The 27861-nt window shown below is 44.0% G+C and overlaps 1 protein-coding gene and 1 long non-coding RNA gene across 4 annotated transcripts in view; one reads left to right on the top strand and one right to left on the bottom strand.

The window, feature by feature from the left end:
- LOC120386973 overlaps positions 1 to 25612 on the top strand; it is a 40713-nt gene extending 15101 nt beyond the window's left edge. Inside the window, exon 3 of the long non-coding RNA XR_005589989.1 lies at positions 25330 to 25612. This is a non-coding gene — a long non-coding RNA (uncharacterized LOC120386973). The remainder of the gene's footprint in view (positions 1 to 25329) is intronic.
- Positions 1318 to 27861, bottom strand: part of ZNF277 (zinc finger protein 277) — an 86492-nt gene continuing 59948 nt past the window's right edge. The window contains exons 5-12 of one of the 3 annotated variants that reach the window (XM_039507037.1): positions 25653 to 25744; positions 23807 to 23917; positions 18674 to 18806; positions 6368 to 6435; positions 4914 to 5010; positions 4351 to 4393; positions 3565 to 3739; positions 1318 to 1689 (exon numbers count right to left, since the gene is read on the bottom strand). In XM_039507037.1, coding sequence (XP_039362971.1) covers positions 1488 to 1689; positions 3565 to 3739; positions 4351 to 4393; positions 4914 to 5010; positions 6368 to 6435; positions 18674 to 18806; positions 23807 to 23917; positions 25653 to 25744 — 921 coding nt within the window. In that variant the 3' untranslated portion in view covers positions 1318 to 1487. Of the gene's footprint in view, positions 1690 to 2570; positions 2666 to 3564; positions 3740 to 4350; positions 4394 to 4913; positions 5011 to 6367; positions 6436 to 18673; positions 18807 to 23806; positions 23918 to 25652; positions 25745 to 27861 lie in introns of those variants that run through there. The other 2 variants (XM_039507045.1, XM_039507054.1) reach the window with 2 other exon arrangements.

Raw genomic sequence — 27861 nt, 5'->3', positions numbered from 1 at the left:
AATAGGCTTGTCTCCATTAATCATATGCCTAGTAAGATTTGTATGTTGCTTTTGTTACACTAATTCATTTTCATATACCTGAAAGAACTGTAGAGCCATAATTACTATGAGCAAGTAGCAAGTTTGCAACTGAAGAATGGAAATAGCATTTTTAATGATTCTAACAGTGAGCCAGAGGGACTCTTGATTTTCATTTTAAAATAGCTAAAGAAATCTTATACGTAAGCCTAGATATCCACAATTAGGGAAAAACCTTAGACTCTGGATTATAGAATCAAAGAGAAGTAAAAGAGGCTTTTGAAAAGCTACTGAACATACTACATAACCCACTGTTTAGTGCAGGGGTAGGCAACCTATGGCACGCGTGCCAAAGGCAGCATGCGAGCTGCTTTTCAGTAGCACTCACACTGCCTGGGTCCTGGCCACCAGTCTGGGGGGCTCTGCATTTTAATTTAATTTTAAATGAAGCTTCTTAAACATTTTAAAAACATTTTTTACTTTACATACAACAATAGTTTAGTTATATATATTAGACTTATAGAAAGAGACCTTCTAAAAACGTTAAAATGTATTACTGGCACGCGGAACCTTAAATTAGAGTGAATAAATGAAGACTCAGCACAGCATTTCTGAAAGGTTGCCGACCCCTGGGTTAGTGCATATTATACCCACAGTGCCTCAGGTATAGACGATGTGTGAGTCTGTTACAGCTCTCAGCTACAGAACTTTAGCTCACGCTGAAGAGACTCATGTTTTTAATTCTTGAAATCTCCGATAACAACCAAGATGGTCCTCATTATAAATACAAATCAAGGCCCTGATCTTGCAAGCACCTCCACATATGCTCGTGCTCATGCACAGCCCTACTGAAGTTGCTGGGACTCCACACAGACAAACGAGTTTGCAGTTTTCAGGATAGGAACCCAAGATTGTAAAGTAAAAACCTTGAGATGTACTAGCGATGAAATTAGATCTTAAAAGTGAAAAATGATCTCTATCTGAAGTTAAATATTGGCATTTGTTTTAAAGAATAGTTTTGTGATTAGGATTCAAATTGAAGTCAGTTTTTTTTTTCCCCCATATGACTTCTCGCAAAATATATAACATAGCAAAGCTTCATTCATTCTTCGTATGGTGGTCTGGGTTCTCTCATCTCTAGCACCAGATGCTCATCAAATGCCAGCCACCAAGTATTGCTGCATTGTAGATGTTCAGATAAAATAAAACTGTGCAAATAAACAATATGCTACTGAGAATTAAATGGAGAAAAAACACAGCATACGTTTAAAAACAAAGCAGCAACAATCAAGAAAAAATACAAGTTTACATGTTTTTTATTGCCTATTTTCTTTATTTGGTATTCCCAATCATTTACAATCAGTGTGTTTATAGCAATCATGGACTAAATCACACTCGCATGTAGGTGAGATCAGATTTTTCCTTTTAGTCTTGCAGATAGACTGCCTGAAGATTAGTAAACCTCTCTCTCAATGTTTAGGCTTCCATGAATCAGTGTTCTCTTCACGCAGAAGTTGGTTTAAAACACTGCTTTGTCTCAGAGCCTCTAGGTCGGAAAGATCTTCACTAATGACAGGGACATCTTCACTTTGATCCTGGGCTGTCAGTTCATCTTCACTGTCTGACAGTGTACATAGGAGTGTATCATTTTCATAGGTAGGAAAATAATACCTGAAAGCGACAAAATTTAAGAATAGAGGGTCACACATTGCATTGCGCATGTAGGCTGAGTGCTAGAAGTTAACTGTATCTATCCAACTTAAGTGCAAATGGAAGCCTGACTGGGAGGAGACTGGAGGGGGAGGTGTGGAGGAGGAAATGGCTGGGGGGAAAAGGCTTTAGTGGGGGCCCAGGGAAGACTGGCTGGTGTGTGGGTGGGAAGGGTCAGCCTGGAGTGGGGCAGTGAGGGATGTAGCTAGGTGCACAGCAATGAAGTGTACAACCCTTCAGTAAGCTGCTGCCTGTGATGTGTAGACAGCAGCAGAGGGCTGCAGAGAGATTTCTCTCCCCACAGCACCAAATGGATAAAACTGTGAGCCTGACTTTAATGGAAATCAGGCTTTTCTGGATTTCAATCAATAAGGTTTTGCCCATTGAGCACCCCTTGAAGTTTTGGAATTGATCAGATGCAGCATTCCAAAGTTATCATGCTGCATACAGACAAATGGAGAAATGCCATCAAGTATAGTGTAGTGTCACATTTAAATCAGGCAAGAAGTCTGACTCACTGGACCACAAATGGTCAGTCATAGCATATTATGCTGTGTATATCAAACAGCTAGACACTTGTTCACAATTGCTGAAAGCTTTTTACAGATCCCATGGGACAAAGCCAGTGCCTCATTATAGAGATTTCTGCCAGATTTCCTATCCCTACCTAAAGGATTCTGCAGGGAAAGATTACTTTTTAGTTTTTTTCATTATGTATTTTCTTGTGCTCTGGTTTTAAAGGGCGGTTATACCCTTATCACAGCATAGTTGGATTCTTGAGAGTAAAACCTCAATTTTTTTTCTTCCCTTGACACTTTTTATTGGAAAAAAAAACAACCAACCGAAAAAACAAACCACAATACATTTTTGTTGTTGTTGTTGCTCAGCACTCCATTGCCTGGTAGAAGGCACAGGCTGGGGTTACTGTTGCAGCTGTCTGAGCAAGAGGAAAGGAAGCAGGTAAGAAAACAGCATCCTAGTGGAAGCTAAACTTTTGTGTCAACTGTACCCCTTCACAACCAGAGTCAGTATGATGAAGCATAGGAGATGGGAACTACCTTTATAATGCTACATCTACACTAAAAAGTTAGGTTGACCCAGCTACATCACCCCAGGGTTTGAAAAATCCACACCTCTGAGTAACATAGTTAAGCTGACCTAACCCCTGGTGTAGAGGGTGCTAAGTTGACAGAAGAATTCTTCCATCAACCCAGCTTAACTATAGTGAAGGGAGAACCCTCCCATTGCTGGAGTGAATATCTGCACTGAAGCACTACAGCATTTTAAGTATAGATACAGCCAGATAGTTCTAATGTAAGAGTCCCTATGGGACTGGGAGTTCTATGGCTCCCAGTAGAGCCCCTGAAGATGTTTTGGGCAATTAAGCTGTTCTTAAGCAGACTTCTAGGGGGCATGAATCTGCTGGCTTTCTGAGATGAGCGTTATAAAGCACAAAGCGGAACAGAGTATTTGAAAAGTCAGGTTGCTAGTGTATCTTATAAGAGCCACATAAAGACTAGGGGAAGTAAGTGTTTAGCCAGTTCGTTCTTCTTGTGTAGCATGTTGTCCCAGACTATGGCAACACAGCGTTGAGGCATCTGGGACAGCAGTCTGTGCTAAAGCCCCTCTAGTTTCACACAGTGTAGGGACTTACAATTTTGGATAGGCCTGAGACAGCTTGCAATTGTGCTCATACCATCACTTGGGCCTGCGAAGAGCTGGGTAGTTCTGGATACCATAGTATTGCCACAGAATGGAGCTTTCAGACCATACTCCTATGGGGCAGTATCAAATAGGAACATAAATGCTGGAGGAAAAACACAAGTTAGCACATACTGTGGTTGATCCCACGTAAACCTGGTTGGCAGGAACGTAATGTGTTTGGTAATTTCCATGTGACTTATTAATTCAGTCTTAGACTGAAACGTCTCCTTGCAGTTGTAACATCGACACTGGTGGATTTCCCTTCTGATGAAGTTCACTAACTTCACTTGCTGATAAAACTTCAAACCTGGCAAATGGCAGAAAACAACAACTTAAGAGATACAAAATACAAAGAAGCACTTGTAATGCAAAGGAATTTTACTGAAGGCACACACAGGCACAGTCCTGTAACTCAGCAAAAGTTTCTCTCTGTATGCTTTCTTGTAGCTGAAGCAGAATTGGTCAGTAATACAGCTTAAAAATTAAGGACACTTTGTTTCCCTTCACCGCATGGCACAGAGCCCTATGGCTTTGGGCACAGGGTGCACTCTGCTTCCTGTTACGTAAAGTGGAAGGAACCACAACAGCATTTTTGAAATAATGATTGAAAGGGTCTTGTGGCAGAGTCTTAGACCCGTCGATTGGGGATCTGCAGAAGTTATTCCGTGAAAGAACCCCAAATTTCAAGAGAAAATATCAAATACCCTGGCACAGCTATTTCATGGAAAGTATTAGCAGCAGTTCCAAAAAATAGAATAGACTGGGCTGTCCTTTGTCAGCTGGCAAAGCAGCATTTCCATAAAGGAAAAGTTAAAATCTGAAAAAATTAAAGTGATGCAGTTGTTTTCCAGTATTCTTATGCTGTGGTTTTCCCCACACTAATGACAGATGCTGACAATTACAGCATCTCTTACTCACCGTGCTCTGCCTTTATTTTAAGAAGGTCAAATCCATGTGCTTCCTGGAAAAAAAACATAGCTTATTATTATTACCACTACTTCTGGTATTCCAAGTTGAAAGCAGATCAATTTTTATATATAGTCAAGCTAACACAGATAGAGAGATTTGGGTTTGCCAGAAATTTTTGTATGTGGTAGTTTAATTACCATTCTCTGTTTAACATCTAAGTTTCAATTTTGTAGCACGTTGAACTGTAATAAATGCCAAGTCAGCAAATCACTGTAGTTAACAAAATTTTATTGCTGCCTCTATCATCTTACCATGTAAACTTGCCAGAGATGGTGATTCACATTCTCATTGTAAAACTTGGCTCCAATGAGTTTTCCATAAAGTAGACACTGGAGATGCAATGACTGTGTTTTGCACTAAAAAGGCCATTCTACGATTGCATTTTGCATAATTCTGAATGCATGTTGTATTCGTAGTGCAACACAAGACCTGATCTCAACAGCACTGGCACAATCCTCCTGTTCACTTCAAACTGATAAATCAAATGTGATTTAAACATATTTGTGCCTTACCTTCATGTGGAGACATAATTTTTCGGTAGTGTCTGCTTGCTTTTCACAAAACAGGCAAACTGCACAGACAGGATGCTCTTCCCAGTCAGACCAGTCTCTATGATGAAGGAGACAAGGTGTTTGATTAATTGAAAAGGGCTTGAAGAGACTTTTTTGGAAAGATAACTGATGTGAAAGTGTGAGCCAAATTTTCATCTCACTGAACTAATGTAAGTACAGAGTAAGTCATTTTCCTTCAGTTGAGTTACCATAGTTTGGATTTATTATTAATTCTATTATTATAGGGCCTAGAAGCCCTAGCATGCCAATATGCTACTAAATTGGTAGAATTTAGCCCCTTGACTGAAAAATACAAAGGTAAAGTTTATCAAAAGGTCAGATTTGGCTTTTAGTTACAGTATTGTAGAGTAACTCTACTGACTTCAATATGGCTACTCTGAGCACAAAATATAGCCAAAAATGAATATACAGTCTTGCTGGAATTCATCTCTCAGAACCTGTTTGGGCCACTACTCTAGTGAACTTCCCTGAAGAGAAGTACTAGAGCTCCTTCTTAGGCTACTGGGGCTCTGAACTGCTGTACAATTAACTCCATTTACAGTTAGGGCCCTGATAGTGCAGTGAATAGCAGTGCAGGCAAATTCTGTACTGCTTTAGTAAATCGAATCTGGTAAGCCACGGCAAATTGCTTTTTAACTGTATATTTTCATAAAGTCTTTCATACCCTACTGTGCCTCGCTAATCTTTTCATATACTAACAAAAGACACAAATGACAGGCAGCTGGAGTCTTCTCAATTTTATATACCTATCAAACATTATTACTCCACAGAACAGATTCTTGTTTCTGTTACATTTAGTGCAAGTGCACACGCATTTTATTTAAGCAATAAGTTACATCCAGACCTGTAGTGATACTCTGAAATAATAATATTTAGCACTTAGACAGAGCTTTCACCTAAGGATTTCAGAGTACTTTACCTATGCTGATTCATCAAGATTCACAACACCTACGTGGGGTAGAAAAGTATTATACCACCCATGTTTTACATGTAGGTAAACTGAAGCTCAAATCACAGGCAAAACCAGGAACAACCATCAGTAGTCTTGAAGCCCAGTCCTGTGCTTTAACCACTCGAAAGTGCTTCCTACCTATTAATGATTTCCTTATTCACTTAAGTAGGGTTGAGCATTTGCCCAGCTCCAATAAATGAAAAGCAATTCAGCCATTTCTGAGTATTAAGAAAAAGAGGGGGATGACCCTCATTTGAACAGTTTTGCAGTCAAAACAGCTTGGGGTTGAAAGACTAAATGTGGCTTGGAAGTGCCTTTGATTAAATGTTCTGATGAAAACTGAGCTTGATTTGACTATGTTGTGAGTCTTTTCAAATTGTATACTGAGCACAAACTCCCCATTAAACTCTTAACTTGCATAAAATGACTATACAACTCTTACTCTTCCACGTTATCTAGCAATTCTCGGTCATCTTCTGATTGAACTTCCTCCCAGGACTTTCCAAATTCCTGGAAATGCAAGATAAAGGAAAAGTAACTTCCACACAGGTGCCACATGTTAAGAAACAACTGAATAAATGTAAAACTTCTTAAGTCACAGTCAACATCTTAATTTGGATTTTCTCTTATATGTTTGTGGATTTAAATTAAAGTAATGTTGTTATATGCGTAATTCTTTTAAATATAACTTTATTCACCTTAATCATAATAAAAAATGAGTGAGAGGTCCCCAATTTAAAGGAAAGTCATGTTTGCCTAGAGATTTACATTTACACACAATAGGTCAAAGCTGACCTTCCATGCATACACATGGTTTCCAATTCCACCAACTTACTAGAAGCCCTTTTGGATCTCTGAAGAGAGGAGTACATCACAACAGACAATTTCCAGTATTAGAGCTGGTTGAAGATTTTAATTTTTTACCAAGTCCTGCCCCTCCTCAATGCTGTGAATATTATGAAAAGAACTCTATTTTCTGATATATTGCTTACACAGGAACAAATCAACATCATGACTGTAAGTGAGATGTGCTGCAAAATGCACTAACGCAATCGTACTCAATCTTTAACCATTGGAGGACCACTTCATCATCTGATGGGTGTCACAATGCAATCATGGCAAAAGTGTCACAAGAACATAAGAATGGCCATACTGGGTCAGACCAAAGGGCCATCTTGCCTAGTATCTGTCTTCCAACAGTGGCCAATGCCAGGTGCTCCAGAGGGAGTGAACAGAACAGGTAATCATCAAGTGATCCCTCTCCTGTCACCCATTTCCAGCTTCTAGCAAACAGTCATGACTCCACACATCAAGTATAGATGCAACATTGTCATCCCTTCTGGTTTCTTCCTGCATAAAGAAAGGAGTGGGGACCCTATTCTCTCTTCCCACCTACTAGCTATAGGTGGTTGAGAAGTTCCCACATATATGTGCCCACTTGCTCAGTACACTGCCTGACACTTGCATTGAACATCTGGCAGCTTGAGGACCACGACTTTAATCAGTACTGCACTCATATGACCTAGCAATAGGAACAGGGAACAGTGTCATGATCAGACATATGGTCCCCTCCAGAGCGACTATGCTAGGAGAGCTTTGCAGGTGTAGATGCTCCTAGTGCGGATGCAGCTTATACTGAGAAAACTGTGCTGGTATAGCTTATTCCCCCCACTCCTGAGGCCATGTCTACAGGGATCGACGTTGCTGCAACCAATGCAGCGGAGGTCAATTTAGCGGGTCTAGTGAAGACCCGCTAAATCAACTGCAGATCGCTCTCCCGTTGACTCTGGTACTCCACCGGAATGAGAAGAGTAATGTAAGTCGACAGGAGAGTGTCTCCCGTCAACCCAGTGCAGCCTAGACACTGCAGTAAGTCAAACTAAGCTACATCGCCTCCAGCTAGGTTATTCATGTGGCTGGAGTAGCGTAACTTAGGTCGTCTTACCCTGATAGTGTAGATCAGGCCTGAGTGAAATAAGCAGCTATACCAGCAAAAGTACAGTTTTGCTGGTGTAACTCAGTCTAGGGACTTCTGCTCACACAGCTGTGTCAGTCAGGGATCACAGCTCTTCACATCCCTGACTAACACAGGGATGCCAGCCAACAGTTGTAATGTAGACCTGACTGTAGAGTATTGGAGAGGGGCAGTGGGATCCAAGGGTTAGGGCACGGGGCTGGGACCTTGGTTCTATTCTCAGCTCTGCCTTGGAATAGATGTGTGACCTTGACAAAGTCACTTCACCCCCATTCTCTTCCTCTCTTTTGTGTTGTCTATTTGGATCTTAAACTCTTCAGCAAAAAAGATTGCCTGTCACTTAGTTTGCACAGTGCCTAGCACAATGGGGCTCCAATTTCAATCGAGACCACTAGGTGCAACTGAAATATAAACAATAATTATAGAGCCAGTCCTTGGCTGAAGACCACTGTTCTATATCCCAACAGTCATCCTTTAACTTTCTCTCTCTCGTGTTTCTTTCCCTGAAAGAGTCTTGCCACCTTCAAAAGTAAACCAGAACCAACAACTTAAGTACCATAGTTTTTTTGTACTCATACTTTTTACACTTGTGGTTTACACACATATCATATGTATTGGCCCTATCAATTTATATTGGCCCTAACTTTTTGACACATCTCAGATACATAGAGGAAACTTAAACAGGGAGCCTAAACATTTGAACACGTCCTGTTCCCTCTATTAAAATACTCAGTCACTCTAATAAAGATATTCATTATTAAGTATACCCTGGTAACAAATCCTATCATCATCAATGTGGTTTTATTTATAAAATAAAATAAAAAAAAGATATCCATCATTTAACAGTTTAATGAGAATTTCCAAAGCTGTTACAATCTATCAGGTAAATGGAGCACACACAAACATCTCTGATAGCCCTTAACATGATGCCATTACCACTTACAGAATGAAGATTCAGTAATTAATTCAGAGATGTTCTGCTCTAGTGTGTAAACTTTCCAAGTTACAGTGGAGACTCATTAATGTCACCATTCTTCTGAGATAATGTGCAGCTATTAACACCTCTCCCCACACGTTGTCACAGCTGCACACCACCATTTCCTATGGAAACTGTGGCTGCCAACACCACAGCCTGTAATGACAGCATAGCAGCTCATGATTGCAAAATTAACAGATGTTTTCACAATTGTTCTTCCCGCTACCTTGAAATCTATGAGCACAAGAGAGCATCTTCAAAAGAAACGGGGGAAAAAAAAAATCAAGCTTTACCTTTTGGTTAAATATGAACTGCAAAAAGGGGAAGGGGAAAAATAATTGGGCACGAGCTTTTGTTTCTTTGCAATGTTTACATAGGCTACAGCTACAGTTACAAGTGGCGGCTTGCGCTGCAAGCGCTACAGCGCTGCCCCACACACCACACACACATGCAGGGCTGCCCCAACTCCTGCTGCTGCGCTGGCTGAAACCCCCCCATCGGGTTGGGGTATGAGCGCTGGTGCCAACAGCGCACCGCGCTCAGCAGGTGAATGGACACTCACGCGCTTTACCTGTCCTCCAGGAATAGGAGCTATCCCAGAATTCCTGTTCAGCCACTCTGCACTACTCTTGCCTCAGGTGACCCGCCGCCTTTAAATGCCCCGAAAATAAAAAATCTCCTTCCTGTTTGCTGCAGCAGGTGTGGAGTGCCAGTTACAGGTAGCAGCCCCAGCATCCTCAGCAGCAGCGCAAAGGAGTCAGGGGGTGCAGGACCTCAGAGGTCACTGGGGTGAGCCAGCGGTGGCCACAGCAGGCTGCTGTTCATTCCGTGGTGCGAGCAGAGTTATCTCTTTATATCAAGATGGACGCACTCAACGGGGGGCATCACAATGGCACTACACGCAGCAAGTGCTAAGTAAAAGGGAGAGAGTGCTATTACAAAGCCGAGACCCCCGGACCGATCCGCCGCGCATGGAGACCGCCAACGCGGAGGAGATGGACAACATTGGGGGCCCAGGACCCCACCCCCCACTTCAGAGCATGCTGGGGCGATGGGAGGACACAGGCAGGGGAGGAGGAGGAGGAGGAGGGAGGAGGAGGAGAGGATGAGGGATGGGGGGGGGAGGGAAGAAACCGCAGATGGGAGGCATGCAGCAGGAGAGGAGCAGCCCCAAGCCAGGAGGAAAGCTCAGATCGCAGCAGAGCAGCAGCAAGCAGCAAAGGGCAAGCAAGAGGATGGGTATTTTAAGCGGCTTTTTTTTTCTGCGTGGAAATTTCTGGAGAGGAAGGGGGTTATGGATGCATGCATGGCAGCATGCATGGTGATGTGTGGTCTATCACGTCATGGTGGTCTGGTATCATCTGCAATCAGTCTCAGCAATCCATCTCAAAGAGCAATGCAGTGCTGATTGCTTATTATAGGCAGGTTTGTGTTGTCCCCCACTGTTGTGTGTCAGTGTCGACGCCGCGCCAGGGCTCGGGGGACCAGGGTCAACACACTGAACACGCGCACGGTCCATAGGGGAAGAGGCATTGCTCTAAAAGCTCCCCCCGCTGTTCCTCCTGACTGTAAGTAGTGAAACATTCTCTCCAGGATTAAGTCCTGTGAAATGTTGGGAGACTCTTTAGTGAAGAGAGAGGAGAGAAGAAGATCCCTGCATCTGCATCTTCAACTCCTCCCCTCAGCACCCCAGATTACCCAAGCAACCAGCCTCCTCTCTCCTCAAGCCCCACCACTCACTCACCACATTTCGTTGCTTTTTTTTTTTTCCTTTTGAATGCAAGTGATGCAAGTGAAGTGAGAACTCCTCAGTGTCCTCAGTGTAACATGGAGATAGTGGATACAATACAATGCTGCTTAAAAAAATGTTGTCATTTTGTGTGTGTGTACTTGACTGTTGACTGCCCCAGATGTTCAATCACACAGAGGCTCAAAATTTGAAAAAAATCCCGAAAGAGCAAAGAGGACATGCTGAAAACTGTTCTTCAGCACTTAGAATGAGGAGAAGTAGAGAAAGGAGCAAGAAGAGAAATGCAGTGGCCCAGGAGAAGAGGCACGCACGCTGCGGCACATCCTGAGCCAAGCTGAGTCTGAGTCTAGACTGTGCAAGCAGCAAGCAGAGCACAGCCGTGCTACTCCCCCACCCCCCCCCTCCTTGTGCCCTTGTGCCTTGTGCCCCCATGCTCCAACCACCTCCCAGCATCCCACCACCACACCCACCCCTCTGCCCAACACCTGCACGTTCCCCCCCCCCCCTGATACCTACCACCACCCTTACCCTCTGCATTCAACCCCCCCCATCACCATGTAGTATATGCCTGAAGTGCAGGATTCATTAAACAGCAAGTTGTGTGTCTGTCTGTCTGTCAAGAAGTTTTTCTTTTCAATAAAACAATGTAAAGTGCAATTCACTCTCCATGCAAGGCAGCAAACATTACTGTTTTTCAGCCTCAAATTCTTCCCTCAAGGCATCCCTAACAGTGGTTGAACCTTGGTCCATGCCTCACTTCCTTGTTTCCACAAATATTATGGAGGGTAATACAAGCGCTTATAGCAGCGATGCTGCTTTCCCCAGCTTAGCCCCAAGTCTATACATCCATATCCAGCGAGCCTTTAAACGCCTAAAGCACACCAAACAGTCATTCATTTCCTCCTCAGCCTGTTCAGAGAGCCTTGCTCCTGTCAAGCTTCCTGTCTAGGGTTTAGGGTTTCAGCAGCCAAGGGGGTAACGGTCTGAGGTCGGGTTTCCACAGCTGGCGATCACAGTGACATCTGATCATCCCTGTCTGGAAAAGTCTCCTGCCTGCATCCTCCTGAACAGGCCTCTGTTCTGTTGAAAGATGCATCAGATGCCTTCCAGGCCAGCCTGGCCATGCTGTGTAAATGTCAATGCATGTGATCCACAAGCGCCTGAGAACCAGATAGAGAAATACACGACTACGATTAACACGATTGATGCAGGTGGGGGGGCAGAATAGGAATATGCGCCCCATCTATCGCCTCCCTCCACAGTTAGAAACCCATTTGTGCAAGCATCCATCCATGTCCCTCCCCACCTCCCAGAGGTCTTTCTTCTCTCTCTGGAGGCGACACTGCTGCCTTGCAAACTTGCATCAAACGATTCCCACGGTCGACTTTCCCACCCCGACGGTAGCTGTCTTGATTGTTGCAGATCAATTGCACAAGCCACCCACCCTTTCCGTCAGCAGCCATCTCTTGTGTGTGTGCGCCGCAGCAGAGGGGGGCGGCTCAGCACACAGATCCCATGAAGTGGCTTTCTCATACGAGTTTCTGCAGCCACTGCTCGTCATCCGGTTGTGCTGGTGACAGGCTGCGAACGCGGAATGAATGAATGCTGGGATGTGAACCACGACTGGCAAAGCCAAAGGGAAGGAATGACCCGCCGCACACTTTCTTCTTCCCACAATACTCAGCGCCAAAAACGCGCCAAAACGGGACGAGGTGTTTAGAAGGCAAAGTACATAAGAGGGGCTTTTTTTTTTTTTTGGTTGGTTGGTTGATGGCTAGTTTTTTACATAAAAAATTCAGGTCTGATCTTCCCTGTTGAGTGGTGAACTAGTGAAGCTACAATATCATAAGAACCAAGAGACTGTGGGGAAGGAACTTTTAGTTAGATTGTTAAAAATTCTTTTTTTTTTTTTTTTTTTGGCTTGTGTGCCCATTTAAATTCTAGCGTCTACTGAGCATCTAGCACAAAGGATGTCTGAAAAATTTTTTTACATCCCTGCCTCTTCATCTAAGATGTGAGAATTCTATAAATATCTCCTGAGACCTCTATACGCTTTTTTTTTTTTTTGCACAAAGCCAGGGGAAAAACTAGACTTAACATTATTAATAGTTCAAAAAGTAGAAAATACATGTTTTAAAACAGCGGGCCTTTTATTATACCACAAAGAAGACCCACCCTTCCCAGCCCCCAAAACCAAAACTAAACAAACAAAAACCCAAACAAAACAAAAACACAAGAATAGTTTTTGAAACTTCCTTTACAGGTGACCTTTAAGGCTCTGTGTAAAATGAGTTCCGGAGACAAAAGTGGCTGCATATTTTACTATTCCCTCTCCCCAAAATACAGCATGAATCCATAAAGATGGATTTTCCTGCCATTGCCTTTCACTTTCAGACTTCCACAGATGTGGGACTGAGTGCCTAGCTGAGGAAGCATGCACCATCATGAAGAGAAGGGGCCGAAGCACTGGCTTGGAGGGCTTACAGAAGCTGTCACCTGGCATCCAGGGTTTCTGAAGCCACACTAGTGGAACTCTGCATGGCAGGCACCTTTCATAGATGCGCAACTCCTAAGAAACATGGAAATGGAGCCCTTTAGTCCCTTCTTCATCTGCATGCTAAGCTCTGCGTGCCCCCCCTTCCCCATACCAGATTTCCCCATTCTTCTCCCCACATCAGAGGTTGTGTGTGTTCCCTTCCCCCATTCCAGGGTCCCCTACTATCCCCCTCATGGCAGGGATTCTATGTGCACTCCTATTCCCCTGATCCCTCATACCGGGGTCCCCCAACTTCTCCCCACCTAGCCTTCTGTATACCCTCATGTTCGTTCCTTCATCCATTCCATGGTTCTGCATTCTCCTCCCATGGCAGGGGCTCGGTGTGGGCCCTCATTACCCTCTCTCTACCCATTTTTTCCCACGACAGGGGCTGTCTGACCCCCATACTCCCCATGTTAGAGGCCTTGTGTGCCCCCTTTTCTCCCTTTCCCTGTATCAGGGTCCTCCAACCTCCTGCCTGTCCAGGGTTTGTGTGTCCCCACCACTTCCTCCCCCATGCCATGGGCTGTGTGCATACAACATACCCAGGGGCAGCTCTAGCAATTTCGCCGCCCCAAGCACGGCAGCACGCCACGGGGGGCGCTCTGCCGGTCGCCAGTCCCGCAGCTCCATTGGACCTCTTGCAGACGTGCCTGCGGAGGGTCCGCTGGTCCCGTGGCTCCGGTGGACCTCCCGCAGGCATGCCTGCGGATACTCCACTGAAGCCGTGGGACCAGCGGACCCTCCGTAGGCACGCCTGCAGGAGGTCCACCGGAGCCGCCTGCCGCCCTCCCGGCGACCGGCAGAGCGCCCCCTGTGGCATGCCGCCCCAAGCACGCGCTTGGCGTGCTGGGGCCTGGAGCCGCCCCTGAACATACCAACCTCAGACCCACCATAATTCTTCTCTCCATTTGGGAGATAAGTCATTCACCGTGTCAACATGTTAAATTATACTGGGAGAAGAGACAAGAGATGAGATAGGAGGAGTGTTAGGAAGAAAGGGATAAATGGATGCTATCAACCAGTTGCCGCTGGCAGAGGTTTCATCCTATTTCCCTCCTTTTGGTCTTCCGATTTCCCCTCAAATCAATCAGGTCTGGCCACTGATGCCTAGAACATTCCCTGAAATTTTGGAATTGACTGGATGTGGTGTTCAAAAGTTATCACATTACAGACAGAGAAATGCCATCAAGTTGAGCACAAGACCTTCCCAAGCTCAGCCAGCAAGTAGCAAGAAAACAAAACATACAGGGTAACTATTATTTGCAGTTTGGTTTACTCTTTAAAAAATATATCAAAAATAACTTTAAGAAATAAAATTCCTGTGAGAGAAACAAGTACACATTCAGCAAGTTTTTACAATTTGAAAATAAACCCATTCATGACAGAGCCCCTGCACGGGACTAGTGTAAAGCCCTGCAGCAGGACTGGGATCCCGTGGGTCCCACAGGACCAGCTGCCATAATAGTGGGAGTGGGTGGGAGTGGTATTAAAAAATAGTCCCACGCAGGGATCTACTTTATGGCCTATTATCTGCCAATTTAAAATGAAATGTGTAATTGATTAGGGACATGCATGCCCAGTATTTCAAGTCCTCCTGGCCACACTCCAATGGATACACAAAGGGGGAGGAGCTGCCAGACTGGCTGTGACCCAGCCCCTAAAGACAGTGCCCTCAACTCCCTTCAGGGCGGAGGAGGAAGCAGCAAGACGGCCTACTGCCATTCTGTGGTCCTGAATTACGGGTTTTGGGCCAGGCTCTGTAAGAACAGACACCATCCAACTGTCAGTATTTCCCCCTCCCCACTGGACCCGAACATTATTATGGAAAGGGCAGAGTGAGCAATGGGGACAGAAGCAAGGGGAACTGGAGTGGAAAAGCTTCTGTGGAAAATCCTTTTTAAAAAAAGACTATACACTGCGATGTGATGTTTCCAGGTTGTCTGATCACTTGTTAGTCTTGTCTGTTTATACTGTAAGCTCTTTGGAGCAGGAGCCCTATCTAACGTGCTCATATAATGCCTACAGAGTCCCTGATCCTAAAAGGGGGCATCTGGGATTGTGAAACATAATTAAATAACTCAGAAGCCCTTGATTTTCCATGGGATTTGTGAGCCTGAGTCTCCTATCTTTTGAAAATCCCACCCAAATGCAACGGGAATATTAAATACATCATAAATGATCTTTTGATTGTTGCTTAGGGCTGAAACTATATAGATAATGAGGTTTCAAGAAAAACATCTATCCTTACATAACTAAGGATCACGTGTACTACTGTATAGTAACCTACGAAGCAAAACTCAACAGAATATGTGATTAATTATCGAGACAGCACAACAAAAGCCACTTTTAAGTGATGTCAGACATCTAAGGATTCTTGGCAAATCAGAAGATGACTTATTGACACATGACTCTACATTTACATAATTCCCAGCAATGTCAAGTAGGCTACTTAAGGCAGGGAAGGACGAACACACAGAAGAAGTAAGCCATAAAATGCAATGTCTCAGTTCAGAAAGGAGATCTTTACAATTAATTACACTATAAATGCTAGTGAAGCCAAAAAGCATAATTCGGAAAAACAAAGGATATGTTCCTGGCTCCAACTGAAGTCAATGGGAGTTTTGCCACTGACTTCAATGGGAGCAGGAATGGGCTTGAAGTTTGTGAGGCAATTCAATAAAAGGTCTCAATACATGTGAACAAAAAGAACTATTTAAAATACCCCACAAAAAACAAAAAAAATCTCCAGCCCTGGCCTGACTATAACTATAAAGACTATTTAACACACTGCTCTGTGAGGGTTTATATATAAAGCAAAATTATAAGAGCAGAGACACAGATACAAGTCTGCTTTAAAAAGAAATACCTTTAATTACAACAACATATAAATAGGTTTCTGTGTAAATAGGTTAAGATCCAGCTACCATTTCAAGAGGTTTATTGTGTGTATTTAAAAAGGGCTGTAGATTAAAACGAGATTATAATGGTGCTCACTACTAAAGACCCCTTTTTACAAAACTAAGCTTCGCAGAACTGACATTGGGAAAGATAAGGTATTTGCTGTTTCATTCTGAAAACTCTTTAGTTTGTCTATTAAACAGAACAAAAAAACCCCATCCCAAAAACCAAGCACATTTAACCGGAAGCCACAAATCTTTATATCAAGCAATGCTCTGTAATGAATGAAAGACATGTAATAGCCACATTCTGCTAGCTATTGAAAGCTGTGAATCTCCTGGACATTTCAAGTACAGCAAAGGGAAAGAGCTTTCACAAGGGATGAGAAACCAGAAAAGCTTAATATGGCTTGTCTTAAACAGTTAAACATCTCTACAAACAATGCAAAAAGTTGAGGAACAGCAGTGTGTTATGTCATTATGGAAAACAGGCCCTGGGCAGCTTCAGCTTCTGGTGCTGAACCTGGATTCAACTCAAAAACAGCTTCATCACATTAACATTATCACTATGGTCCAAATGTGCACACTACGAACTAACATAATGTCTTCATGAGTACAGGGTAATCCACTGAAACCCCACTGAATGTGTTACAGTCTGCATTCTCTTTAATCTCATTGCCTCCTCCGTGTAAAAATAAATAAAAAGGCACCAGAGGATATTAAGAGTGCAAGCACCCTTCTCAGCGTAGGAGACGTTCTAACACTTCAGACTGATGCTAAAGGAAACCTTTATACCATCCTACACTAGTATGTCATTTGGGTATTCATTTGGGTATTCATATGTCATTTGTTACATATTTTACAGTAAACTGATTTACACGTTTCAGAGGGCAGGGGTTTGGGGTGCGGGAGGGAGTGAAGGCTCTGGCTGGTGATGCGGGGTCTGGGGTGGGGCTGGGGATGAGGGGCTTGGGATGCAGGAGAAGGCTCTGGGCTGGGGACAAGGGGTTTGGATGTGGGAGCAGGCTCAGGGCTGGGGCAGGGGTTTGGGAGGACATACGAGGTGTAGGCTCCTGGAGGGAGTTTGGATGCGGAAGGGGGCTCAGGGCTGGGGCGGGGGGGTTAGGGTGTGTGTGGGGGTTTTCCGACATGGGGCAGCAAGTTCGGGGTGCGGGCTCCGGCCGGGTAGTGCTTATCTCAGGTGGCTCCTGATCGGAGGCCCAACAGGACTAAGGCAGGCTCCCTGCCTGCCCTGGCTCCGTGCTGCTCCCAGAAGCGTACGCTATGTCCGGCCTCTAGGTGGAGGGGCCGGGGGCTCTGCGCAGAGTGCGCTGCCCACACCTGCAGCTCACATAAGCCGCGGTTCCTGGCCAATGGGAGCTGCAGAGCCAGCGCTGGAGGGTGGGGGCAACGCACAGAGCTTCCCTGATCGCCCCTGCTCCTAGGGGCTGCAGGGACATGCCAGTCGCTTCCGGGATTGACAACCCCAGCTTCCCCCCACAGTGGGGCAAGCTGGCACTCGCAGCTCCAGCCCCAGCGGGCAGGGGGAGACTCAGGGCTTCCAGTTCGCAGCGCAGTGAGTTGCTGCGGGCTGGATTAAATGAAGCAGCGGGCAGAATCCGGCCTGCAGGTTGTAAGTTCCCCACCTCTGCTTTAGAGCAGTGCCATTTTTGCATCTAGAAAAGGCATCGCTGCTCCTGGACTGAATCTTTCCTGTCCTAGTCCTCAGGCCTCTGTGGTCTTTAGCAGTGGAAGGGGACAAGGGAATGAATTTCACACTGGGGAGGAGAAGGAAATAAATTTGCCAGAGAATTAGAAACAATGACAGCTGTCTGATTACTAGCATAAAGTCTGGGGAGAGAGGGGGAAAGGAGGAGGATTAAGGATCAGAGAGTGGGTGAGGTAGTCTAAAAGATACATGAAGAAAATAGTTTAGCACATGGATATCAACCCAAATGTAATATAGATATAAAACACTTTACCCACAACTGAAATGCAGCAACTTCTGGGACAGAACGTGGCAGATTTTGGAACAGCTACTCCACATCAAAATTAAGGATGGAGTGAAAAACTGCTGTATATACACAGAAGGAGATTTAGACCAAATGTAAGTACCTAGGTGGAATTTGTTAATACCTATCACAGACTACACATCACGTTGGGAAAAAAATCCAACCTTATTTTCTATTCCACTTGAAAGCCACTGATTAGCTACCTTGCATATACTGTGTAGTCTAAAGAATATTTTCAGCTTAAATTTACTAGAAAACAAACTCCAATCCCACAACACTCAAATTAGCTCTCCCTTTATTTCATTACTGTATTTAATTTTCCCTCCTGCTTATTAAAGCTGAGATTGAATACCAATTACTTTAATCATAAAGTGCCTTCAAACCGAGTATTCCTGAGTGTCTCAGAATTCTTAAACATTTATTATTCTGTAGTTCAATAATTATCCAAAATATCATTTGATAATTAAGCATATTTCTTAAGTGTCCTTCACTTGAATTTTGACCTTTATGCTAATGGCTTGTTCAGAATTATTCAGTCTTAACAAGATATTTTATGCAGCTCCACAGTCAATTTACTAATTATATATAAAACCTCTTACCAAGTAATTAATGATATAAAATCTGTCATATTCTGTATTTTTGGCATTGATTCTGCGATGCTGCTTTTTTCTCATGTGATCTTTAAGTGTGTTTTTGTCTCTGAAGGTTTTCTCACAGTATAAACACTGCAAACTAAGATAAAAAGGTAAACAGATTAAAAGACAATTTGACATAGACATGGGGTTCTCAAACTTCATTGCACTGCAACCCCCGTCTGACAACAAAAATTACTACACGATCCCAGGGGGGGGAGGAGGGGGGGGCAAAGTCTGAGCCTGCCCGAGCCCCACTGCCCCAGGTTGTGGGGAGGGGAAGCCAAAGCCCAAGGGCTTCAGCCCCAGGTTGGGCACCTATAACCTGAGCCCTGCCACTCAAGGCTGCAGCGTTCGGCCTTTGGTCCTGGGTGGCGGGGCTGAGGCTCAGGCTTCAGCCCTGGGTGGTGGGGCTCGGGCTTCAGCTTTGGCCCCGGGTCCCATCAAGTCTAACGCCAGTCCTGGCGACCCCATTAAAATGGGGTCACGACCCACTTTGGGGTCACGACCTACAGTTTGAGAACCGCTGACACAGAATATTGCAAAAATATGTAATGAGAGTCTGAATGATAACCAAACAGTGGAAAGATTTTGCGTTAAAACAGTACAATTTAATAATATTTAATTTAACTGAAGAGATATACAGTAAGATTAATCCTAAGAATGTGAGAGCAAGCTAAATCAAAGATATTGAAGAATTTTTCAGGAGGCATCTTCAAGTGGTGCAGGATAGAGTCAGACCATGGCACAGTCAACCAAACGCACCCAGATGACAAGCTAAGAAACTATTAAAATACAAACAAAAAAAAATAAAAATAAAAGGATGTTATTTATTTATTTATTTTTATTCACCAAAAAATTTCCCCTCTGCAAGTTACAGGACTGACAGATTTGTTAACCCTTGAGCTCTCAGCCTGCATGCAGCTACATCGGCAGAACCAGACTGGTCAGTCGCTGTTTCTAAGCATTGTTACTGTAAACTATCAATTCCTACTGCAGAGCAGAATTTTATACCCAAGAATTCCAAGATGGCAAAGGAGAGAAGCTATGGTTCCTGCACCACAGCTTGAACTTCCACCAAGTTCTGGAATGGGAAGAATTTGTGGAAGATTTTCTAGATGCCCGCAAAGTGGAGGTTACACCTTCTGAGAATCCTTCCTCTCATGTGATATCACTCAAAACCAGGCAGTTTATTTTAGATGCTCTGGCTGACAAATTGGTCCCCGAGAGAAATGATCCTGCCCCTTGATGACTTCTCCCAAGTCCCCTTTTGGAGGTCTCTTTAGCCCTCTCCTGCCTCAGGTTCTTCTGGGAAGAGGGAAGGGAACGGGGGATGAGCTGCCTGGCCTGTGTGGCAGCTGGGCTCATGTACTCCATTGCCGGGTGGGAGGGCAGGACAATGGGATCGTAGTGAGCCATGTTGAGGAGACAGAGAACTTGGCCCCCTCAGCCAGTACAGAGCCATCCATACTACCCGTGCCCTCTCCCTCCTGACCTTCTGGATAGTTCTGGTTAGCAGGGAAAAAGGAGACCACCTCCAAGAGACAGCATCTGTGCCTATTGCCCTTGGATCCCTCTCAGGAGAAAAAAGAGGAGACCTTGCAGTTCACCTGTATTGCATGTAGGTCTATTGGATCAGCACAGTAGGTCTATTGGGCCTCCCCTGGAGAAAAATTGCTATGCCAGATTTGAGTCCATGATGGTAAATCCCAAAATTTGACACTCCTCCCCTGCCTTTAACCGAGGCTGGTAGTGACAGAAAGTGTTCAGGAGGGATCAGGCTCTAATGCACAGGTGAGCAAACTACGGCCTGCGGAATCCTCCTGCCCAGCCCCTGAGCTCCTGGCCTGGGAGGCTCGCCCCCGGCCCCTCCCCTGCTATTCTCCCTCCCCCGCAGCGTCAGCTCACTCACTGCGCCACCAGTGCAATGCTCTGGGCAGCGAGGCTGTGAGCTCCTGGGGCAGCACAGCTGCAGAGCCCGGCCTGACCCGGTGCTCTGTGCTGCGCGCTGCTGTGACTAGCTCCAGCCGGGTGGTGTGGCTGTAGCGCCACCAGCCACTGGTGCTCCAGGCAGCACGGTAAGGGGGCAGGGAGCAGGGGGGCTGGATAGAGGGCAGGGAGTTCAGGGTGGTAGCTAGGGGGTGGGGGTGTAGATAGGGGCTGGAGCGGTCAGAGGGTGGGGAACAGGGGTTGAATGGGGGCAGGGGTCCTGGGGGGGAGGGGCAGTCAGGAAGGAGGGGGGTTGGATGGGGGCAGTCAGGGGCAGGGGTTCTGGGGGCTGTCAGAGGACAGGGAGCAGGGGGGTGGATGGGGCAGGGGTCCCGGGGAGGGGGGCTGACAGGGGATGAGAAGCATGGGTAGGTCGGATAGGGGGCAGGGCCGGGCCACACCTGGCTGTTTGGGGAGGCACAGCCTCCTCTAAGTGGCCCTCCACACAATTTCCAAAACCCGATGTGGCCCTCAGGCCAAAAAGTTTGCCCGCCCTTGCTCTAGTGGAAGGGAATACCCTAGGACTGACAGCTGTAGGAAAACCCTGTGATGGAGCAGCTGGAAACACACTGACTGGGTCACTGCCTGCATGAGCTGATAGCAGGCTGCTAGGGAAATCCATGGGAGGAAGAAGAGTCTGTGCTGCCTGCCCCTTGATGACTTCTCCCAAGTCCCCCTTTGAAACCTCTCTAGCTGCCTGGCCTGTGTTGCAGCTGGGCTCGTGTACTCCACTGCCTGAGTTGGGGGCAAGTGTATATCCAAATTTTTTTTAACAATGTTTTTGTTCTGAAGCGGAAGTCTGGTAAAACTTCCCACACCTATGGAGCAGAACAAAAAACCGGTGGCTGGCTACGTAATCACATAAAGGCTGAGAGGTCATTGGTTAATGGATCTCTGGACCTTGTAGACAAAAACTGTCACTGGTTTAGTAGGCAAAGTATGGAAGCTATTGGGACCATCTGTATTTGGTAATGGAGTGACCGTGAATGTTGAAACGTGGCTCACTCAATGAGTGTTGACAAAAGTTCCTTATTTCAAAGGGGTCTGACAGGCTTACGGTGTGGATGAACATTAGATGTATTCTAATATATTAATTTCGCTGCCACTGATGAGGTTCTCCTATGGATCTTATCACTTTGTAAATTTATGCTACAACAAACTTTTCTAGCACTATAATATTTAGATAGATTTATCTACGCTTTCCATTTGGTAGTATATTAACTAATATGGGATACTGACAAGTGTCTCTCTCACTCTCTCTGCCTTGGTCATACACAAAAGAGTGTTCTGCCTCTGAAATTATGCCAACTCCTACTTACGTAGAGAACAAGCAGCCAAGGGTGGCTTTTGGACTCAGATCTCTCACTTTGCAACACACAGAATTACCATTTAGTTGGCAGCACAAGGTTTTCTGATTCAGAATCTTTTAAAAAGCACAAGATTACATCATTTTCAATCAGCGAATCATCAATTACTTCCTAAAACTGTTCCGGTTTCAAATAAAATTTCTTTAAATAGCCATGGATACAGTAGCTTTGCCACTGGGCAACTGGCTCAGCTGTCTGATCTCACAACCTTGGGTGCCACAGGAAACCAACAATGTCCATGAGTGTACATGCCTGGTAAGAATAGAGAGATGTTGCTTGTAATGAGGCTCACCTTCAATGTGTGTACCAACAAATCCCTTACAAGCCATGGTTGTCATCTACTTTCTCAATACTTATTTGAAAGGAGAGCTAGGGTTTACAGACACCACAGTGATCACGTCTACATAGCTTTCTGGTTTGTATCACCACAGATACTGGGAGTACACGTCTGTTGCGTCTTAGGCGCATTTAACATGCGCGATTTCAGCTTTACGCGATCAGCAGAAACAGGAAAAAAAAACAAAAAAAGGAGAAAAACAATTTAAATACTGTTTCTGTAGGGCGGGCGATTCCGCCCGCCATTACACTCAATGTAATTTTGACTATAAGCGATTTTCGCTTTACGCACTGACTGCGGAACGTAACCCCAGTGTAAGATGAGACAGACCTGTATTGCAGAGAGACAAGTATCCTAGGGGAGCTAGGAGGGAGTATGAAAAATGCATAGGAGCATGCAGGAGGGTGGGGCCTGCACTGTTGGTATACAAAGAAAGAGATAACAGGAGGCAGGCAGATGAGTGCGGCCTTGGGTGATGTAGGAGCTGTTTAGCCAAAAGAAGGTTAAAATGAGAAGTATGAGAACCTGCCTAGAAGTATGAAAATCTAGCAGAGAAAGGTATAACATGATCCAATGGCTGGAAGCTGAAGGTAGGCAAATTCAGACTAGAAACAAGGCATACATTTTTAACAGTGAAGGCAATTAACCATTGGAACAGTTTACCAAGTGTTGTGGTGGATTCTCCATCACCGACAACTTTTAAATAAAGATTAGATATTTTTCTGCTCTTGGAATTATTTTGGGGAAGTTCTATGGTCCATGTTATACTGGAGGTCAGACTAGATATGGGGTTCTCCAACTTCATTGCACTGCGACCCTCTTCTGACAACAAAGTTACTTCATGGAAGTGGGGGCACAGCCTGAGACCTGCTGCCTCAGATGTGGGGAGAAGGGGCCGGAGCCTGAGCCCACCACCCTGGGTGGGGGTGGAGCTCGGGCTTCAGCTTCAGCCCCAGGTCCCAGAAAGTCTAATGCTGGCCCTGGCGACTCCATTAAAATAGGGTCGCGACTCACTTTGGGGTCCTAACCCGCAGTTTGAGAACCTCTGGACTAGATGATCACAATGGTCTCCTCTGGCCTTGGGCTCTATGAATGCACGTAGGCTCTGATACTGTAGTCCTTACTGCACACAAATCTCACTGAAGTCAATGTGATCTCTGTGTGCATAAGGGTTGAAAGATCACACCTTTAATCCATCACTTAAATCAATGTACATAATACAAGAAATTATGAAGTAGCCAGAATGAAATTTGAAAAGAAAACAGTATATTTTCTAAAATTACACCTGAGAGAGCAACATCCTATTTTGTTAAGTCCTCTTGAATGCACAATTACAGTTTAGCCCAAATTGCTTCCAAGACCAACAGTAAAATGACTTAAGGCTATTTTTTCTAAAAGATTACATACTTGTCAAGTTTCTTCTGTAATGCAGCCAAAAATTCATTACAATTTACAATGTTATCGGGCAGCCCAACATTAAAAGCATGATCTCTTGCCATGTGATTGAAAAGAACAGACCTACAAAAGATATTAAAGAACATTGGATATATTTGTGTAAGCATGTGAGAATTATTGAGTTAGTGCTTTACCATACACTAATTACATTAAAATGTAGAAAAGCCAGCATCAAATAAGCAGCAATAATAATGTTTCTGTTGCTGGTAGGGATGGAATTAGTTTGACTTACTGAAGTAGAAAATTTTAATTTCAGCCCTACTCCATGCTTCAGTAACACTTCAATTACTTAGTTCACATGCATGAAATCTGAGCCACTAAATGAAAACTACAACTCAATTTTATTTTTGACCCATATTATTATTACAGTTTATCTACTAACGTGTACAGGTGTTTTGAGAAACATGATAAGAGGCCATTTCTCAGCGTGCTCTCTGCTGGTTATCTAACAAAAAATTTAAGGCTGTATTTTCAAAAATACTACAGTGAAACCCCGCTATAATGCGACCTTTGGGGTCCAAAAAATTCCATCCTGCTAAATGCAGGGTCGCAGTATTTCAAACCAGTCAGTTTTTCAGTGATCCCCAAAGCGGTGCATTGATGTGCGCCGCCTAGTGCTCCTGGTGCCTAGTGCCCAGCAGGGGAGAGGAACTGTGGCCCCCGGCCTGCTGGAGACAGAGAACTCCGGGGCTGCGGGTGCTGGCGCTCTCTGTCCCTGGCAGGCACGGGGCCGCGGCTTCTCTCCAGCTTCAAAAGGAGCTGCGGTTCCCCACCTGCCGGGGACAGAGAACTCCAGCTCCGGGTGCCGGTGCTCTCTGTCCCTGGCAGGGGCGGGGCCGCGGCTTCTTTTGAAGCTGGAGAGAAGCCGCGGCCCCGCGCCTGCCGGGGACAGAGAGCACTGGCCCCGGCAGCCCCGGAGAAGCCAGAGAGAAGCTGGGGCCCCATGCCTGCTGGGGACAGAGAGCACCGGCGCCAGCAGCCTCGGAATTCTCTGTCCCCAGCAGGTGCGGGGCTGCAGCTTCTCTCCCCTGCCATGGTGTGGGGGACCATTGGTACAGTACCCTACTGTATTCTACCTTAAAGGGGAGCCAACCTGTGATCGCGTTATATGTGATTTTGCGTTATGGCGGGGCACGTTATTGCGAGGTTTGACTGTATATACACTTCTCAAGTTTCTTCTGTAATGCACCCAAAAATTCATTGTGATGTAATGGGGCCTTGGTGTAAATCGGAATCAGGCACTACCTCTTTGGAATGGAAGAAATTACTCAAGATGCTCCCTACTAGGGAACTTCCTTGAAAGGTCAGCTGTATTTATTTTTTCATCACCATCTTTTCAAAATATTTAGGGAGGATTTCCATTTAATTTTAAGATTTCATGCAGAGGACTTGTTAAAGTCCTTCCACCTTTCATTAGCAGTTCCACATTCTAATATGATGATTCATATTTCCTTCTTTTATATATTCCCATGCAGCTAGACAAAATGACTTTCAACTTCCATCTGAGGATTATTAGATGACGATCCCTTCAAATGCTGATATTTAGCTTGTCAGATCTGGTGTAAGACCATTTCAAAGACTCCCAATCCCTGGGCTAAACAACACTTCCAGCTCTTTACAGTATAGTATACAGAAGTCTGGTTCCAAGAATCACATCAGAATCCTTCCCCGGTTCCAGAGCCCTACTGTTATGCCACTGAGCTGGCTTGAGGATATTTTAAAAACAGTGACCATAGGACAAAGTCAATGCACAGTTAATTAAGAGGAAAACAATAGTAAATACACTGAAACTACAAACCTGTTTCCTGTGAATTCTTTATCGCAAAACATACACATGCTATGAAAGCTTGTATCATTTCTTTCACGGTGTTGTTGCTCCAGAATCTCTCTCTGCATAAATAGAAAAAGTATTTGAATACTCAACCTTAAAAAAAAAATAGATAAAGAAAGAAAGTCTAGCTAAAATCATTCCACCAAGAAATGTTATTTTTTGGATTACTGTATCATGTCATATCTTAATCGTTAATGCACAATAATGAGAATATGCAGCTGAATCTTGAAAGTTAGAAAGATTTCAACAGTATACATAATGGTAGCGTACAATCCAGAGAAGCTCTGAAACTCAAATAATCCAGTACAGATTAGATGGAAAGAAATACCATTGACAATGAGATTTTTTTCCTCAGCTGGTTAAATGATCTATCAAGGAACATATTAACTGGTTTTACCTTAAGGCCCAAATTTAGACCTGGTGTAAATAGGTGCAATGGCGTTGTATATGTTTATGCTTAATTTAAATTTGATCCTCAATGTCCTAACATAAGCACAGACAAGGTGAGGACATTTTTAATACAAACAGCTATCATAAAAGTAGTCTGAGTTCCTACTAGTAGTTATGGGGTTAAAGGAACACATTGGAAAAGTGAGGCTTGACTATCCTTGCCATTAGCCTCATTTGATTTAGAGTGACAGCAACACTGTTTTGATATTTCACTCGATGGAGTTTTTAAAAATCTTATTCAAATCATCCAAAGTATTCACTTTATCATTTTCTTTTATTATTCATGGTTAGAAAGTTACTTTTAAAGCTGATAAGTGAGTTTAGTGCTTACAAAGGTGAGGGATTAATAGCACTGGCTTGAGTCATGTATAGTGAGAACAAGGAATTGTGCAAGATTTCCCTACAATTCTGCCAATGCACCCTGTTTGTACAGTCCTGGGATTCTGCTGAATAGAGAATAGTGATTGTACCAAACTGTGTAGCAGTTCTGTGATCTGCATGAAGAACGACTTTTTTTTGTTTTGTTTTTAAACTTGTGACAAAAGCCAAGGTTTGAACTCAGGTTATGAGGAAACGCATTGGCGCAGTAATTCATTTCACCAGCTGCATTAAGTTTTGAGACAGTTCTAACTTTTAAAAATATATTTCTGAAATTAAATATGAGTACTACAAACAGAAGTAAACAAAATATTTTAGAAATTTAGAAGAATGTTCCAAGACAATTTAAGTACACTATCATGTCAGAGTGATGAAGAATGTTTGGGCAATCGAAGTTACTGGAGGAAAACAGGAGAGAACAGATGACAAAATAAATGGAAGTTACAAAACTACAAGAAATAAGAATGAATAAAGATTTCAAGCACAGACAGAAATGGGTAGAGTCCAAGACGTCAAAACCAGAATTATTATTTTCAGGCAATTAATTTACAATATAAATGCCAAGCCCACATGCCAAATGGCAAACATATGGATTTTAATGGAGTCCCTCTTCCTCTTTGTCAGTACGTTGTATTAAAGGGACAATGTCAATCTGCAATCTAGTCAATTTCAAAATATGAGTTAAAAATAACATCCCCAAGTCCCCCAGCCATTTTTTATGATTTTTAAACTGCCTCTCTCCTCTGTTGCTGAGGGAAAGACCCACACAAACAACATGGAGAACTGAGTAAATAATTATAGGACAAACAGATATACACGCAAAGTGCTATCAAATGCAATGTTAAATTGGACAAAGAATTTTTTCTAATCTCTTTGTGACTGCAATCCTACATGTAGCTTGTAAGAAACGTAAAAAATTTCAGACAAAAGTAAACATTTTTAGATAGTAAATTCTTTGAACTATGTGTTTATACTGAGACTAGCACAATGAGGCGGTGATCCCGAGTGTGGTGTTTGAAAATTAGCGTCATACAAATAAGACAACAGTGACAGCAGAAATGTGACTTAAGCTGATAGAAACCTTTTATGCTCTGACCTTCTCAGTCTATGCATAGGAAAATTCCTGGATATGTTTCCCTCATCATCTACAAACAAGGAGGCTATAGGTAAAAGAAAGATGCAAGTGACATAGAACATCTAAAAATCACCTTTAACAAAGAAGCTAATGTATTCAAAAGTTGCCAATCAACATTTTCAGTTCCACTTCCACTTCCCTCTTTTCTTGGTCTTCATGAAAAACCTTCCTAAAGCTCCTACTACATATTGCTCTCTATAATGCTGATCTGCC

The sequence above is a fragment of the Mauremys reevesii genome, linkage group 1 (assembly GCF_016161935.1).
Source record: "Mauremys reevesii isolate NIE-2019 linkage group 1, ASM1616193v1, whole genome shotgun sequence".
NCBI classification, from domain to species: domain Eukaryota; kingdom Metazoa; phylum Chordata; order Testudines; family Geoemydidae; genus Mauremys; species Mauremys reevesii.
Note: the sequence above shows the minus strand (reverse complement) of the source record. Positions and strands in the feature narration are given on the sequence as shown.